The sequence below is a fragment of the Rhinolophus sinicus genome, chromosome 1 (assembly GCF_057876585.1).
Source record: "Rhinolophus sinicus isolate RSI-liver-muscle chromosome 1, RSI-T2T, whole genome shotgun sequence".
In the NCBI taxonomy this organism is placed as follows: Eukaryota; Metazoa; Chordata; class Mammalia; order Chiroptera; family Rhinolophidae; genus Rhinolophus; species Rhinolophus sinicus.
This window is the reverse complement of record NC_142501.1, coordinates 213,654,564-213,670,494: the sequence shown is the minus strand read 5'-3', so window position 1 is coordinate 213,670,494 and position 15,931 is coordinate 213,654,564. Positions and strand designations below refer to the sequence as shown.

The 15,931-nt window shown below is 48.3% G+C and overlaps 1 protein-coding gene across 11 annotated transcripts in view; it reads left to right on the top strand.

Moving 5' to 3' along the window:
- Window positions 1-15,931, top strand: part of GRK4 (G protein-coupled receptor kinase 4) — a 57,954-nt gene that overhangs the window by 28,266 nt on the left and 13,757 nt on the right. For 10 of the 11 annotated variants that reach the window (XM_019711513.3, XM_019711516.3, XM_074320501.2 and 7 more), the window contains 4 exons: window positions 2,648-2,740; window positions 3,693-3,756; window positions 5,231-5,371; window positions 7,399-7,589. In XM_019711513.3, the coding sequence (XP_019567072.2) occupies window positions 2,648-2,740; window positions 3,693-3,756; window positions 5,231-5,371; window positions 7,399-7,589 (489 nt within the window). The remainder of the gene's footprint in view (window positions 1-2,647; window positions 2,741-3,692; window positions 3,757-5,230; window positions 5,372-7,398; window positions 7,590-15,931) is intronic. The other variant, XM_019711518.3, reaches the window with a different exon arrangement.

The window sequence follows — 15,931 nt, the reverse complement described above, 5'->3', positions numbered from 1 at the left end:
CTTCTCTTATAGTTCTGGAGGTCAGAGGTCTGAAGGCTGTGTCACTGGGCAGAAACCACGGTGTCAGCGGGGCTCTGCTCCCCTTGACGCTCTAGGGGAGAATCCGTTTCCTGCTTTTCCAGCTTCCAGAGCGGCATTCTTTGGCTCAGGGCCCCTTCTTCCATCTTCAGAGCCAGGAGAGTAGCATCTTCCAATCGTCTCGGCTTCTGTCTTTTGTAGCCTTTTCTTGCTTGGTGTGTGTCCACATCTCCCTCGGCCGCGCTCTCATAAGGACACTGGTGATTGTATTCAGGGCCCCTCTGAAGAATCCAGGATTGTCCCCCATCTCAAGATCCTTAATTCAGTCACACCTAGTGGGAGAAATCACTGATTGCCAGGACCTGTCCCGCTCCCGAGTGATGGGGGTCTCACAGGCCTGTGCCTCTTGTCGCTGGGCTGTAGTTTTCATTGTTGCTCGGGATTCCGGTTTCTAGCAGTTGATGTCATTTAACTTACCTAGTAATTGCACCTTGTGTTTTTGTAATCTGTCCTTTCACCCCTAAGAGCATCTTTTCTCTTTTATAGTTACTGTATGCTCCCCCATTTTAGCCTTATGATTTTTTATTGATGTATCTGTTGCTAGATTTGTGTGCCTTTTTTTTTTTTTAAAGAGGGCGCAGCTCACAGTGGCCCATGTGGGGATCAAACCAGCAACCTTGGTGCTACCAGCACCACGATCTAACCAACTGAGCTAACTGGCCACCCCCGATTTGTATGCATTTTTAACTCTCTGATTGAGCAACTTTTTTGGATTCTGTCCTGTGTTGAAAATATGGGCTGATGTACATGACTGTATTGGACTAATCAGAAATTCTGCCTTCTTCTCTGTGCATGAATTTCAAGATAGGAACTTAAAGTTGCCAATCTTTAAATAAGCTCTGATACTCAGGCATCTGTCTGTTTTGATTAGTTCATTCGGCTGATGACTGTTCACTCTCTAGTGTCTCTTTATTAAGTGTCTCTGTTTGCCATCGACTGTGCCAGGCCTGCCTAATGAGAGACTTCAGCATAACACTGTGAAGAAACAAGGAGTTTCCGTGTCTTGTGTTATCCTGCTCATTTCTGTATTGTTACAACGTCTATTTCCCCAAAGCCTTGTGTTCTCATTTGGGTCCTGGAATCCTGGTGCTGGATGGGCAGGAGTGGTCCTTTCTTGCCACCTGTGGTTTTCCCTGCATGTCAGCACCTCCCAGGTGAGCGTATTGAAAACCAGCATCGAACTAAGGCAGTTCTACATGTCAGAATGTTTGCACAGTGTGTGCAGTAGGTTAGTTTTCCAGCCTGGAGCAGTGGTAAGGAGTCTGTTGTTTGCAGGTAAGGAGTACTAGGAAGTGAAATTGAGAAGCACTGGTAAGCTCATGGTAGGCATTAACTTTATGAATATATATAGACTATGAAATATAAAATTTGACAGGATAAGTTGGTATTTGTGTCGTCTTTCTCATGGAAATTCTTAAATACCTTTATATGTAAATATGATTTAACTAAGACAACGGTATCAGAATCCTTTAACTGGTTCAGAAACGTTTGGAGTTGAGCTGCCTACATGCTGACACGAGCAAGGGGCCCCCCAAGGTCCTCCTCTCCCTCCACTAGGAGATGAGCTGGTCGAGTAGCCCCCAGAACAGTGCGTTAAGTTCTAAGATCGAATGAAGCAGCAGTTTCAAACCTTTGCTCTCAGGACCCTGGTATACTCTTAAAACTTATTGACCCAAAGAGCTTTTGTTTATGTGGGTTATGTTTTAAAAAAATAAGACACAAACATTCCACTGTCACAGCAGTGATGTTGTCCCCCGTCTCATGGCCTCTGGGAAACCCTCTGTGAGAATGAGGTTTTAAAAGACACATAAAGTCTTGCTATTACTATAAATAGTTTCATTATTGAATATTCCCGGCAGGGTGTTGGAATCTTCAGGGATCCTCAGAACACGTTTTTCCTCCAGCATCCAGCACAGTGCTTGCATCTACTCAGTAGCTGTTTATTAACTAATGAGCTGTCCCTTAGCTACGCCCCCAAGGAGGCATTTCATTACTTCTATAATAAAATTATGAATAAATAAAACCTAAGAGGCATGGCTAATTGCATAAAATTGCTTCAAGAAATGTGTAGTGTAGAATAATTTATTAGGTGCTTTATTTTCAGTGTCAAAAAAAGGTTGTGTCACGTATTAACATTTTCTACCTTATTACTGTTATCATTTAGACATTCCAATTTTATTTACAAAATGTTTACATTCCCTCCTGAAATATACATCCCTGTGCACATGTGTGCAAGGGCATACACCACTTTGAATACACTTTAAACTATTGTCTTTTTACTGGTTGATTCTTTTTATCAAGTAATTATTTCTCTGATGTTCATATACATAAAAAGAACCTCTGACTTTGGGAGGGTTAAATTGATTGCATTTCTTTTGAATTCTTGCCTTCATATTTTCACTGATAGTCTTAGAAACCATTGTGGAATTCTAACTGCAAGGTTCATTATTTTGAATTGTGTATGGTTGACTTTGCCATGTCAGGTGCTCATTAGTGCACTAACTAACACACGGTTGTTTTCATATTGTAATGCAACACAGGTATATAAATGCATAAAATCTTTTTCTAGAGTTGTCCATAGCTACTTAAGTGGAGAACCATTTGAAGAATACCAAGAAAGCCCACATTTTTCTCGATTTTTACAGTGGAAATGGCTGGAAAGGTATGTTCTAACTTAAAGTTCAATGAAAACAAGTAGTAACTTCTCATCATGCATACTGAGTGATGTATACTTTTCCGTCTGTCAAAATACTATTGGCAATCTTGTGTTGTATTTGGTATTTTTGTACAGAAATTATCAATGTGTGTTATTCAGTTTATTCTCATTCAGTTGACTCTGTTCTCTTTTTTTAAAATGGCGGTCAGCCCCGTTGGTGCAGTAGTTAGGAAATAAAACATATCCTAGATTCACAGAAATGTAATCCAATACAGTGTTTGCGTCTTGGTGGTCTCAGCCTCCACTCGCTTGGTGCTAGCTGTGTGGCCTCAGGCAAGCGCCAGCCTTTATGAGCTTCAGGTCCTTGTTCATAAAATAGAGGTACTCACAACCCACTCTCGTGGACTGTAGGGTCACCTGGGAAATGTGTGAGATGCTCAGCCGTGTCAGCTGCCATCAGTAGTGTTGTTGTTATTACAATTATTATTGATCGATCAGATTTCCAATCTAGTTCCTACATGTGTTTTTGACATGTTGGGTAGTCTCCTGTGAGGTCCTTTTTTCAAAGGACAGAGCGCTGTAGATATGCAGATACGTCCTTTTCCTCAGGAGCTTTCTGACAGGCCCAAGATGTGCGCCTAAGGTTTCATAAAGTGTCTCACTGTGGGTTAGCTGCACATGTGTCTTTCGTTAGTAAAGGTAACTGGACCGTTCTGCACCTGTCTTAAGAATTTTCACTCAATCTTCGCTGTTCCGTGGGCTCCTTTCTCTTAGTGCAGCTGAGAGCTGTCCACTAGAGGGAGCCATGGTCCCTGAGCGCCGGCGCCCTGGGCCTGGCTCTCCCCTTTACCTGTGTGGTGCCATGAATAAGGCTAGGACAAAAGCTAGGCTTTTCTGTTTTAAAGTAACAATGTGATGTGAGACCTGAAACTTTTTTTTTTTTTTTTTTTTTAATTAGGCAGCCAGTAACAAAGAAAACATTCAGACACTACAGAGTTCTAGGGAAAGGCGGATTTGGAGAGGTAAGTGCTGTGGGGCCACTTCTGAGCAGTACCTGTAGAGCTGTAGGCAGCGAGGTAATTGAAAGACACCTTCGTTCCCAGCACTTTCGTTTCCTTCCTGTGTGTTTGGGGAATCATTGTAGCCAACCAGGAGAATTAACATTGAACTGGGAGCAAAAGGTACTTTGCTACAAGCTTTCAAAACATTAGGAGATCTAGAAAAAAAAATTCACATCTTTGTGATTTTTACCTTTGACTGCATATTTCTTAAAGAACTTGTTTTCCCGTATTTAATGTTCAAGCTCAGTCAGTTTGTCCTGATAGAAAAGATTATTCTGTTTTTATACTGTGGAATTTCTGTTACTGTATTTCCATGATTTACAACTAGTCTTCAAGTTCGTGTAGTACAGAGTACATTATTAAATATGCTTATTTAACTCAGCTCTGTTTAGACAAATATGGCCCTCACACCTACCTCCAAAGGTGTTAGGAAATGTATTAAATTTGGGAAAATCCTGAGGAAACTACCGGCAAATTCATGAGAGACGGCCTTTAAATATGATGCCCTCCTAGATAAAGACCCCTGTGGTAGGTGGACAGACTTCTACGCTTCTGTTTCAGCGATTTAAAGGGATGTTAACTGCCTCGGGAATTATCTGGCGTGGTCATAGTCAGCTCCAGCAGTAGTGAGTCCCCAGAGATGGAGAGCCAGAGGGGAACTGAAACTGGATGTGTGGTCACAAGAGGTGATCCTGCCTGCGTGTGTTTGAACCACACATGCTCCCCAATTCCAAGTGAAGGCTCACCCTTCCCGTGAGCTGGAGCGCTGACCCAAGAGGTAACACACTACGGGAGATCTGCCGTACGTGTGCTGTTTGGCGGGGTAAGAAATCGGGCCCCGTGGCCATGGCTTGAGGACAGGGAGCATGTTGTGCCCCAGGCATGCTCTGGCGACCTTTAGAATGTTTGGCATAACCCAGCCAAGTACTCACTGTGACCCCTTCTATGTGTGCGGAAATTTTCATCATCTAAATTTAAATAATATATAAATATTACTTTAGGTAGAGTAAATGTATGAAAGTCTACGAATGCTATGAAATATGTTTCCTTATATTCTTGAACTTTAAAAAAAAAATCATGACTCTAGTTCCCAAAAGTTTTGTTCTTGTACAAAAAGGTAAAAGACGTAGGGAGATACATTTAGATTAAACAGATGCACCATGGTCAGTATGAACAAGTTCCGTTTGCCCACTGTCTCAGAGTTTATTAAGCACAGTGCAGTCCCTGGATCGTCCCAGCTCCTTTCGCAGCCGAGGAAGCTGGGGGAGGAAAGAGCTGACTCAGAAACTCCGAAGTGTCCGCGACTGGAATGGGCTTGTCAGAGTCTGCGGCTGCTCTTTCCCAGAGGGGTTGTCATGAAGGACACCGTTTTCTTCTTGTAGCCTAAGAAGTGTCAGGTATATATAAACCTTTTTTTTTTCTTTTTTAAAACTAGGTTTGTGCCTGTCAAGTGAGAGCTACAGGGAAAATGTATGCCTGTAAAAAGCTAGAAAAAAAGAGAATAAAGAAGAGGAAAGGTGAAGCTATGGCTCTAAATGAGAAAAGACTCCTAGAAAAAGTGCACAGTAGATTTGTAGTAAGTGTGTCCCTGTTTGTCCTCCCTGTGGTGGCTTCACGAGTAGCAATTTCCTCAGTCCACAGCTGCCACGCCCCCCTTCAGGCCAGCCATGGGCGGTGCGTGCCACCTTTCAGGGATACGTGCCAGGCACAGCTTTGTTTCAGTAACCGCCCTCTTTTTTCTTGGTTCTTACTGGACACAAACAAAACAGCGGCGATCCTGCCTGAACCTGTGATTTGTGACAAACCCTTTGTGCTCCACCACACCCACTCGCGTGGCGTTGCTGGCCAGGTGCCCTTTGCCCTCGTTGGTGGCAGCCAGAGCTTCTCCTCAGCTCGCTGTCAGCCTCCAGCTGAGCGCTGTGGCCCATGGGGGCCCTCTGACCATCAGCTGAGGAAGCTTCTCTAGACTGCGGTCTGTGTCCGTCTTCGTCCAATTCCTGACTTGGCTCTCGGTTAGCATAGCCCAATCGAATGAAGCCTCAGATCCCCCCTTGACTGTTGTGGGTAAAGATGGATGGTCTGGGGTCTGGGGTGAGTTCAAGACCCGTTCTAGGCCGTAGGCCGTGCGTTAACATGTGCTTTTCACCTCCAAACCCAGCTTCTTGCCAGCTAATTACACATTTCCTGTAGCATCTACTGCAGTATGAAGGTCTAGGTGAAGGTAGAGAGTGAAAGATAGTATGTAGGATGATTTGTCGTCTTCGATGACTTCTGCCACGTCATTTATTTCTCAGCTCTGAGGCCAGCTGCTTTGTGCTAGGGGATAGACGTTCCCCAAGAGTGGACAGCCATCAGCTACATTGAATAGCGAGGGTTTATATGTGTAGTATGTCAGTCTGACGTGTGCTACCTGGACAGCTTTGATAAAATGGGCTCATCTTGGAGTTGCTTTACACATACTTGTGTAACTACCTTGAAATACAGAAATGCACAATCTAGCTTTGTGAAAGGGACGTAAATAGTAACAGCTTATTTAAATAAAATGTTGAGGTTTCTGTATTCTTGACTGCTGCCAAGGAACCTAGAAGTACTTTCCTTCCCCTTGATTCTGTTTTCTCCCCCTGTTTACGATTGGTCAGTGGGTCCTGACCTGTACTTGGGTCATGCTCATCCGTTCCTCTCCCCACTGCCGGCCTGACCCACAGCATGGTCGTGTGTAGATGGTCCAAGTTACTAAACACACGCCAGCCACAGACAAGTAGAAAAGGAGAATTTTTGATTATTGATACCAGTTATGATAACATCCAGAAACATTACAATTGAGATGAAAATTGGATGAAAATGTGCAAGACTTCCCCACTGAGAACTCAAAACACAGTAAGATGTGACAGACCTAAGGAATAGAGGGAACCATGTTACGGGTTGGGAGACAGGGCTGTGAGCATGTCAGCTCTTCCGCAAAGTGATGTGTAGACGGAATGAATTAAGTGCAGTCCCAGTCAAACTCCCAGCGTGTGTGTGTGTGTGTGTGTGTGTGTGTGTGTGTGTGTGAGTGTGTGTGTGTATTGGCACACAAGCCAGTAGGAAAGTAGACACGAAAGCTGAACAGGCACTGACTTGGTAACAGAGGTTCCCGATGGATAAGAAGTGTGTGAAAAGTAGGGAAGAGCCCCCTGTGCTCAGGTGTGGGAGGCGTGCGCATGCGGACCCAGGAGCAGACGCTGTGCCCGGCCGTGTTGACTGACAGCACGAGATGGGGGGGTGCCACTGGCAGGAGCGCTCCACTCGCTATGCGGTGTCCCGGGAGCACGGAGTCCCCACGCTCGGTGACGGTGACGGTGACGGTGACGAGAGCGTGGCTCTGAGGAGTCGTGGTCCCAAGTGTCTGTGAAGTGTTGCCACCTGCCCGCTTAGGCGTCACCAGTCTGTCCCTCAGTAGAGCTGCCGTGAGAGCCTCCCCAGGCACAGGCCCCAGAGCCTGTGGCACGGGGCACCGGTCCCTGAGGCAGGGGCAGGGTGTCCGGTGTGTGTCCCGTCACAAGCCCGCCAGTGAGCGAGCGAGCGAGCGAGCTAGCGGGGCCGTGTCTTGTCTGCGTCCTCTAGGTGAGTCTGTGCTACACCTACGAGACCAGGGACGCCCTGTGCCTGGTGCTAACCATCATGAACGGAGGCGACCTGAAGTTCCACATCCACAGCCTGGGCAGCCCCGGCCTGGACGAGTGGAGAGCTGTGTTCTATGCTGCCGAGCTGTGCTGCGGCCTGGAGGACTTGCAGAGGGAGCGGATTGTGTACAGGTAAGAGCCCGTGTCTCCTGGGCCCGGGGGAGGCCTGCTGGGGGCCCCGGGCCGCCCGCTCGCTCACAGTGCCGGTGCTGTGGCCGGTCGGAGGGGGCCTTGCTTTTCCTCTCAGTCCTTTTCCCTCTCTAGGAAGTAGTTTTGTTCGTTAAGTGGAGCACACATGGGCAGTGCTACTCACGTAAGCTTGAGGACCCATCTCTGAGATTTTTAGACATTTCGACTCCAAGGACAGCATAACAATTAAATGTCTTAACATTTTATTTTAATATTTTTGCATCTTAAATGTGGTGAAGAAAGTTAATTTCCTAGTTAGAACTAGTTCAGTGTGATTGGAGTATTAAGTTGCAATGGAAGCAGCCCCCACCGCCCTCTGGGTGCTGGTTCCTGGGCCCCCTGTTCTCCTCATTCACCTCAGGCTCACCTGCCGCCGCCCGCAGACCACTTCCTCCAGGCGTCGCCAGCCATGCCCTTTGTCCTGAAATCCCCAGGGGGCTGTGTGTCCATTGCCCTCATCCTCCCCATCCAGTCGGCCACCAAATCGCTCCAAAATATTTCCCTCTTTATCTCTAGGGTCACTGGCTTGGTTCATGTCTTTCGCAGGCCGACCTGTAGGACCTGGTCTCCCTAATGCCAGTCTTGCCTACTCCCTCCTCCGTGACACTGACAGCAGTGGCTTTCTGTAGTGCAGGTCTGATGCTGTCACGTCGTCCCCAATGTGGGGCCCTGTGTAATGCCATGCCCCCCTGACCTCTCCAGCCCGTGCCCTGCCGCTCTCCAGGTGGGCACCCTCTCTTCTTGTCATGTGCATGTATTTGCAGCTGCCAGCACCTCTGGCGTTTCATCCCTTTATCCCTTTGCACATGCGGTTCCTCAGTTGATGCCTTTCCTCGCTGCCCCTCTTCCTTCCCTCTGAAATGCTCCTGCTCGTCGTCCCCGAGTGGACATGGTGATGTCCCGCCCTGATGGCACGGAGGCGTGCTGCCCCTCCGCACTCGCACAGCGCTCGTGTTGTCCCACGCTAGGGCTGGTCACACCGGCCTGGGAGCTTCTCAGGAGGCCGTGAGCTCATCCATCCCTATTCTGATGACCTCCGACTTCTCTTTGTCTCACGTGGCCCACAGCCCTGTTACGAGTCTCTTGAGGACCAGGTTCCAGGCTTCACCATGGGGCTGACATGGCCCCACCGTGAGTTGAGCAAGGGGAGCATTCTGTCCTGGTAACAATTCCTCTAGCACAGGGGTGTCCAAACTGTGGCCTGCGGGCCAACTGCGGCCTGCAATGCATTTTTAATTGGCCCGCAGCAAATTCCAAAAATATAGTTAGTTTACTTAAATAAACCAGGTGAGGCAATACGTACTTCACCTCGAGTGAGTGGCCTGGCTGTTTGTGTATTTTACTGCATATGGCCCTTGGTGAAAAATGTTGAAAAAAATTTGGACACCCCTGCTCTAGAGACAGAGGTGGTTGTCTGAATGGAGAATGCCTTGTCACCATACTTACAGGGAGAGACCGGTGACACTGACGTGTGGGACAAACCTGTGAGAGCTTTGATTGCTGTTTCCGTCCTGGAGGAAATGACAGCTTCTTACAGTTAAGCACAGTTAAGCCCCCTCTGGCTGCTCCTGGTGTTGCGGCGTATGACTGGATCGGTGGGAAGAGTCTTATTTGCCCATCCTTTGACGTCGGTCTCCCACTTGCCCTGAGGCTGAGCAGGTAAAGGTTTGGGTCAGCCTGCACGCAGTGGGGCCTGGACCACGTCTGCCTCGTCCACTCCCATGTCCACAACACCTGCCACCAGGAGGCACCCACTAGGTGTTTGCTGAATGGGTGACCCATGGCTTTCAGCCTCTAAAGGTGCATCTCCTTTAATCTAAGGACCTGTTAAAGCACCACTTGCATTTTTCAAAGGAAAAGTTTTGTGTCCTCTTTCTTGTTTTCAGAGATTGCCACTTAAGTTTTATCAGACCAGGTGCCAGAAAGATAATCTTCCTTTTTGTAGACAGACGATACAAATAAAAATGCTTTACTGTTTCAGCAGTTCAAGGTCAGAGGGAGGAGGCATTCAGGAGGGGCTTTAAGCAGTCCTTAGGAAACCGATGTCACCAGGTGGAACTGAGAGCCCTGGGGCCGCCCCCCCCGCCCCCCAGGGAGCTACCTCCAGAGTGGCGTGGCTGCAGAGTGGAGCTGGCCTCCCGGTGCTATGCGGTCAGGGGTCTAGCAAAGGGGTATCTGCGTTCCATGAGCAGTTAAACATCATGGACTCCCAGAATTCCTTCCAGGATTAGTGCTTTAAATTGGGCCCAGGCCTGGACAAGGAAGGCTTCCTGGAGGAGCTGGAACTTTGGTTGCAGCTTGGAAAGATGGCTAAGATCTGAGCATGGGGAGAGGTGGTTCTTCCCGGGGAGCTATGCATTGTGTTATACCCTGGGGAAGGGAGCAAGGAGCAGAAGGAAGGCGCAAGCACGAGTTGGCTTTCTGTTGCCAGCCAGGCCCCATGCCTTTTTGCATGTTATTTGGAGAACAGGTTAAGAAGTCAGTAGAGCCATCGCAGCCTAGGGGCCTCTGTAGTCCTGTGCTGTTCGTTCAGGTAACTGCCTGACACAACATGGCGACAGATCACAAAGAAGACTCAGGAGCATTCCTGGGCTGACGGCTGCCCAGGCAGCACTTAAGGCAGCGGACAGCAGGAGGCCCAGGGAGCGGGCTCTCACCCAACGGGGTCGCGCACGCTGTTAGTGCCACAGGCTGTAGTTTTAGGTTCTGGTAGGTTGTCATTCCCTTAGGTACCTACCTCTACCTATAACTGGCTTTGTCTGAAATACTCAGTGACAAAAAGCAAGTGAATGAAGTAAAGTGTACGTGTGGGGAGAGAATCTTGAGGGAAGAAAAGTATCATACTTTTCAGTGTAAAACCACCACTTATTCAGGAAGTCCAACCTTTTTCAATGAAAACAGAACAACAGTAATAAAACATGCACACGTGTGTGTGTACGTACGCACGCGTGCAGACGCGTGCACATTTAAAGGCCAGCCAAGTGCTTTCACTCTCAAACTCCTACATGACATGCAATTGCCTGTTTATTATGCAAAAGTCTAAAAGGAAACTGTTGCCTTTGAATGTCTTTTAAAAAGTAACTTAGGAATATCGTCTCTGTAAAATCAGATGAACCTAAGTGCTCTTAGCTGGGATCAGGCGCCATGAGTGCTCCACCGCCACTGTCCTACATACTGACACCTGGGAATAACCAGTTCCCTAGTAAGTGGCACTTGCGTTTCTGCGTGGCATTTTCTTTTCATGTAAAAGCTTTCCCCAGACCAACCTGCAGCCTCAGGGAGGTCCTGGCTGGCCAGGAAATCAACGTTCTTCCATGTTTGCAGCCTCTCTGGGGATGCTGTATTTTGCTTTCTATTGTTTTGATAGTGTAATGTCTTCTAAATTACCAGAGTTATTTTTTATAACAACGTACAGTATGTATGCACGTGGATATGGCTAAAAACTATGAAAATTTTAAAGAATTGGCTTTTAAAAATGTTTTCAGTTTCACCGCTATGGAAAACAGTAGGACGTTTCCTCAAAAAATTAAAAATAGAGCTACCATACGACTCAGCAGTCTACTTTTGGGTGTATGTCTAAGGGAAATATACACAGGATGTTGAAGAGATGTCTGCACCCCCACATTCACTGCAGCATTATTCACAAGAGCAAGACATGGAACAACCTAAGTGTCCGTCAGTGGATGAATGGATAAAGAAGAGGTGGTATGTAAATTTGCACACACAGTCTCGACTATTACTCAGCCATGAGAACGAAGGCAGTCTTGCCATTTGCAACAGCATGGGTGGACCTCGAGAGCATCAGACATAGAAAGGCAAATACTACATGATATCACTTATATGTGGGATCTAAAAAAAAGTCAAACTCATAGAAACAGCGTACAGAAGTGAATGCCAGGGGCTAGGAGGTGGAGGAAATGGGGAAAGGTTGGTCAAAGGGTACAAACTTTCAGCTATAAGATGAATAAGGTCCGAGGAGCTCATGTATAACATGCTGACTGTGGCTGATATAATTGAAATTGACTATAGTCTTATAATTGAAATTTGCCAAGAGTAGAACTTAAGTGTTCTCACCAAAAGAATAAAATAAATAGGTAATGGATGTGTTCATTAACTAGATAGAGGAAATCTTTTCACAATTAAAAAAATAGTTTTAAATTTCATTGTATTTTCTAGCAATTTCAGAAACAATAGAAAAACATAAAACAGATAATAAATGGGGCAGGGGCTGACAATGCCCATAGTGGCCTTGACCCAGTGACCCCTGTCTATCATGTTCCCAAAGGTCAGCTTCCAAACTGTGCCAGTAACCACGTGTGTCGTCTTCTGTCATGTACCTTTAAAGAGGAGCTCACACTGGGCAAGTGGGACCCCAGTTTTCTGTCTCTATAGATGTACTTTTTTTGCACATTACGCATAAATAGGATCATGCAGTATATGGCCTTTTGCGTCTGGCCTCTGTCCACTGGCATAATGTTTTTGAGGTTCATCCATGTTTTAGCATTTACCAGCACCTCCCTCTTTTTATGGTGGAGTGATAGTCCATTGTCTGGATGGACCACGTTTTGTTTATGCATTTGCCAGTTGATGGACATTTTCGATTGTTTCCACTTTTTGGCTCACTCTTTATTGGTGCATTTTAAATGTAAGAGGGGAATTTAAAGTGTGGGAAGAGAAAAAGCAAGTGACCCCACAAGTCAACCAAGATCTCTAAAACAAAGGGGTGAGGGGGTGGCCTGGCTCTCTATCTGTCCTTTGGCTGGCAGTGTGTTTATGTTTAGTGGGTTTTTAAGATGTAAACTTACGGAAAGCCTGAGCTCCCGCCTCCTGCTCTCCTGGAAGAGGAAGGATGCAGTCTGCTGCTTCAGGAGGAGCAGGCGTGTTCTGGATAATGTCTTGTGGCTCGAGTCTTCTGCAAACAGCATGTCCCTGGAGGCTGCTGAACTGCTGAGGTCACGAATCCACCATGACCGGATGCCCACATGTGGTTAGACATGGCGACCTCTGCACCGAGGAGCACACTGCACTGTGCATGCCCCTGGCTTTGTTCCCATGTATCACTGCGTTGAAAGAAAACCGCCCACTGTGACGTGAATCACAAAAATGCTGCTAGCTGTGCTGAAAATAGGCGCTAATATTTATTTATAGAACACATTACATTTCTGAGCACTTGGCATATGTTGTCATTTCATCCTCCCGTGGTCTGTGAGATATCACATCCATTTACATATGAGACACTGTCTCCTGTCACCTCCCTGGTGAGTGAGTGATGGGCCAGCGAGGTCTTGCAATCTGTCTTTCATGCCTCGCTCTTTTCCCAAGGGGGGGAACCTGAACCTTTTCTTGGCAACTTTGTTGGATTGTTACATTTCCCAAGAAACTTGACTCTTTTTTAATTAAACAAGTTGGGAATCATGAAATTTCCACCCATCTGGAATGCTATAGTTGGGAAGTGGATGTTTAGCTGTGACTTGGATCTCTCTGTAATGAATGAATTGTGGCTCGAAAAGCAAATGGCACCTTCCCACTGTGTAAAGGAGAGGGGGTTGGTGTGCAGGAGAATATGGTGAGGGGGCGCTGGACCTCTAATTCCTTCAGAAGTGAACTGGGTCATACAGGCCGTTGGACAGTGTAGATTACCGTTCTCACGTGAGATTTAGCAGTAGCGGCAAGATTTATTCATTCATTCAGAAATCTGTATTGAGCCCCAGATGTGTACATGCTGCGTGCTAGAACACTTTAGGGGACACATCCAGTTTTGAGGTCACTGTCCTCGGGAAGCTTGCACCCTAGAGGGTAGAAGAGCAATGTGCAAGCGAGCGCGGAAGTGAGGTATAGTTACCAGGTACGAGAAGTGCTTCAAAGGATCATCGCTGTTTTCCACCCTTTTGAAACATGGAAGTTTATGTAGAGTAGGAACGACAGATTTCAGTGTTTCTAAGAAGTATTAATCTGTATATGACCCACATTCTTCTAGATTAGAAGTGTATGGTTCTCTAAAAACAGTAGTGCCTAACAAACCCATTTCCTGGCCGCTCTCTCGGGCAAGTCCGCCTTTCTGGACGGGCCCAGATTGACTGGGACCTCCGAGTCCTGCCCTGAGTCTAGCGAGAATATGTTCTTGAAGAATGTTTAAGGGGACACTTGGGGGTGAAGCAAAGTGACTTTTGCCTTTGTTCCCTGGGCCTGCCCTTCCCCCTGTGTTGGGGGCCGTAGCTGGTATAGTAAATTAAGAATATGCAGATTATGACCTGCATCTCAGCTCCCACTTTGGGGACAAGAACACCTGGGCCGTTTTGATGGAAGGTGCAGTTTTAGTACACCACACAAAGGAAGGAAAGTCACAAGATGTATTACTAACAGATCCTAGAAGGGGCGGGGTGGGGGGGGCTGTTGAGCCAGGGGAAGGACTGACTGCCGTCTGTTCCAGGTGAGCAGAAACTAGCAGCGCCTGTGGCTTACAGCTGGTGGGGGCGCAGGTCACTGGCTCTTCTCTGCTTGGCTCTAAGCCATCACTGTGAAAGGTGCTCTGGGCAGAGTGAAGCGGGGCCTGGGAGCGGAAATCCCGCGTGCAGGTCCTTGTCTGATGTCCAGACTCTCAACAGCAGGTTCGCCTGTCAAGGTTTGGGCAGCACTCAGAGGAGCAGTTTTCTCGTCCCACCCCTGCCGGGAACATGCTGCGGTGGCTTTTGATTGGAGTGGAGCTGCTTTTCTAGACCATGTTCTCTATATTTCAGCCATAGCAGTTCCGGTTCAGCCTCAGCTCTGGAAACCTTAGCTGTGGCCATGCCGGCCCATGCTTTTCTCTGCCCTCGTTCTGCCTCACTCCCCAGCACAGGCTGCTAACTGGCAGGACCCGTGGGCAGCAGAGGGGCACCGGAGAAGAGCAGGGCACTGGGACAGGCGTGGGCAGGGACACAGGAGGAGCAGGTGGGCGGTGAGCCGGGGCCAGGCAGCGAGCGCTTCGAGCCTCAGGCTCCAGAACTCATCTTCAGTTTGCCACCTTGTGACAGTTCCTGACCCGGGAGCAGGTTGGGAGATGGGATCTAGGTGGGAAAGTACACTTTTGTCAGGAGGAGGGGCACGAAGCCAGCAAAACGAGCTTCTGGCAGACCAGGACATGACTTAACACAGGGGCGCACCACACGTCACATCCACGTCTCACCAGGTCAGCAGGACAACATGGGGCGCGGGCTTGTCCCGGGTAGGGAGGCACCCGGACTCGCTCTAGTTCCCGGCTTCCGTCAGACCATCGTGTTTGTGTTGCTGGCCTAAGATTCAGTCAGCTCTTCTCAGACCAGAAGCAGCTGAGAAGGTCATCCAGTGAACCCCTTCACCTGACAGTTGGGGACACCTGGCCTGACAGTGATGAGGCCGTGTCCAGTGCCCTCCACACAGCAGACACCCTGTGCCCGCCTGGGACATGGTGCCAGAGAACCATTACTTTGATTAAAGCCTGGAGAAGTTGTTTCTGAGGGGAGGTTCGAGAAACGTCACCACTTGGTAGCCCGAAACTGTGACCCTCTGGTGCCGATACACACATGGTACGTGGGGTGGGGGTGGGGCGGGAGCAAGTACGACTTTGGGATGTGTCTGCTTGTCACTCAGCCTCCGCGTGGCCCCTTTGCTGCTCCATGGAGAGCTTGTGACGGTTACAGCACAAGGCCTAGCCTAGTGAGCACTCGGTAGGTTAGCTGGTGGGTATTATCACTCCTGTTGTTTTGAGTGCTGTATGCAGTGCGTCCCTTCAGAGCCAGCTCTCGGCAGTGCACTGTGCCAGCTGGGTGTAGCGCTGGAGGGACAGCTCCGTGACCTGGTGACTCAAGGGCGAAGACCAGGTGCAATGCAGGCTCGAGTCAGCAGGGGTTCGGTGGGCCCACGACTTACATTCTCCTCCTCTCTGCAGGGGTCCTGGCCCACACTTAGACGGTGAGGGTTTGGGGTTTTTGTTTAATACAGAAAGAAAAAAGGAGAAACAAAAATGCTCATCATGCCACCCGATGATGTAGGAGCACGTGCACGTGGCCAGAAAATGCAACCCAGAGCTGCCATTCCCACCCTTCCACCACCGTCCGTCTCCCCACAGAGGCCAGTGACAGCACGTGGGTGTCTCGCTCATGTAGTCACATCTCCGTGAGCTTCTCCCTTCCTGCGTCTGCTTTCTGACCGAGGAGGCTCTGCACTGACGGAAGCCTGTGGGTGCGCTGCGGGCTCTTGTTCTGGGGCTTTTCTGACACGTCCTCCTCCTGCCCTCCCCGTGTTGCAGGGGTGTCGGCGCTCGGCTG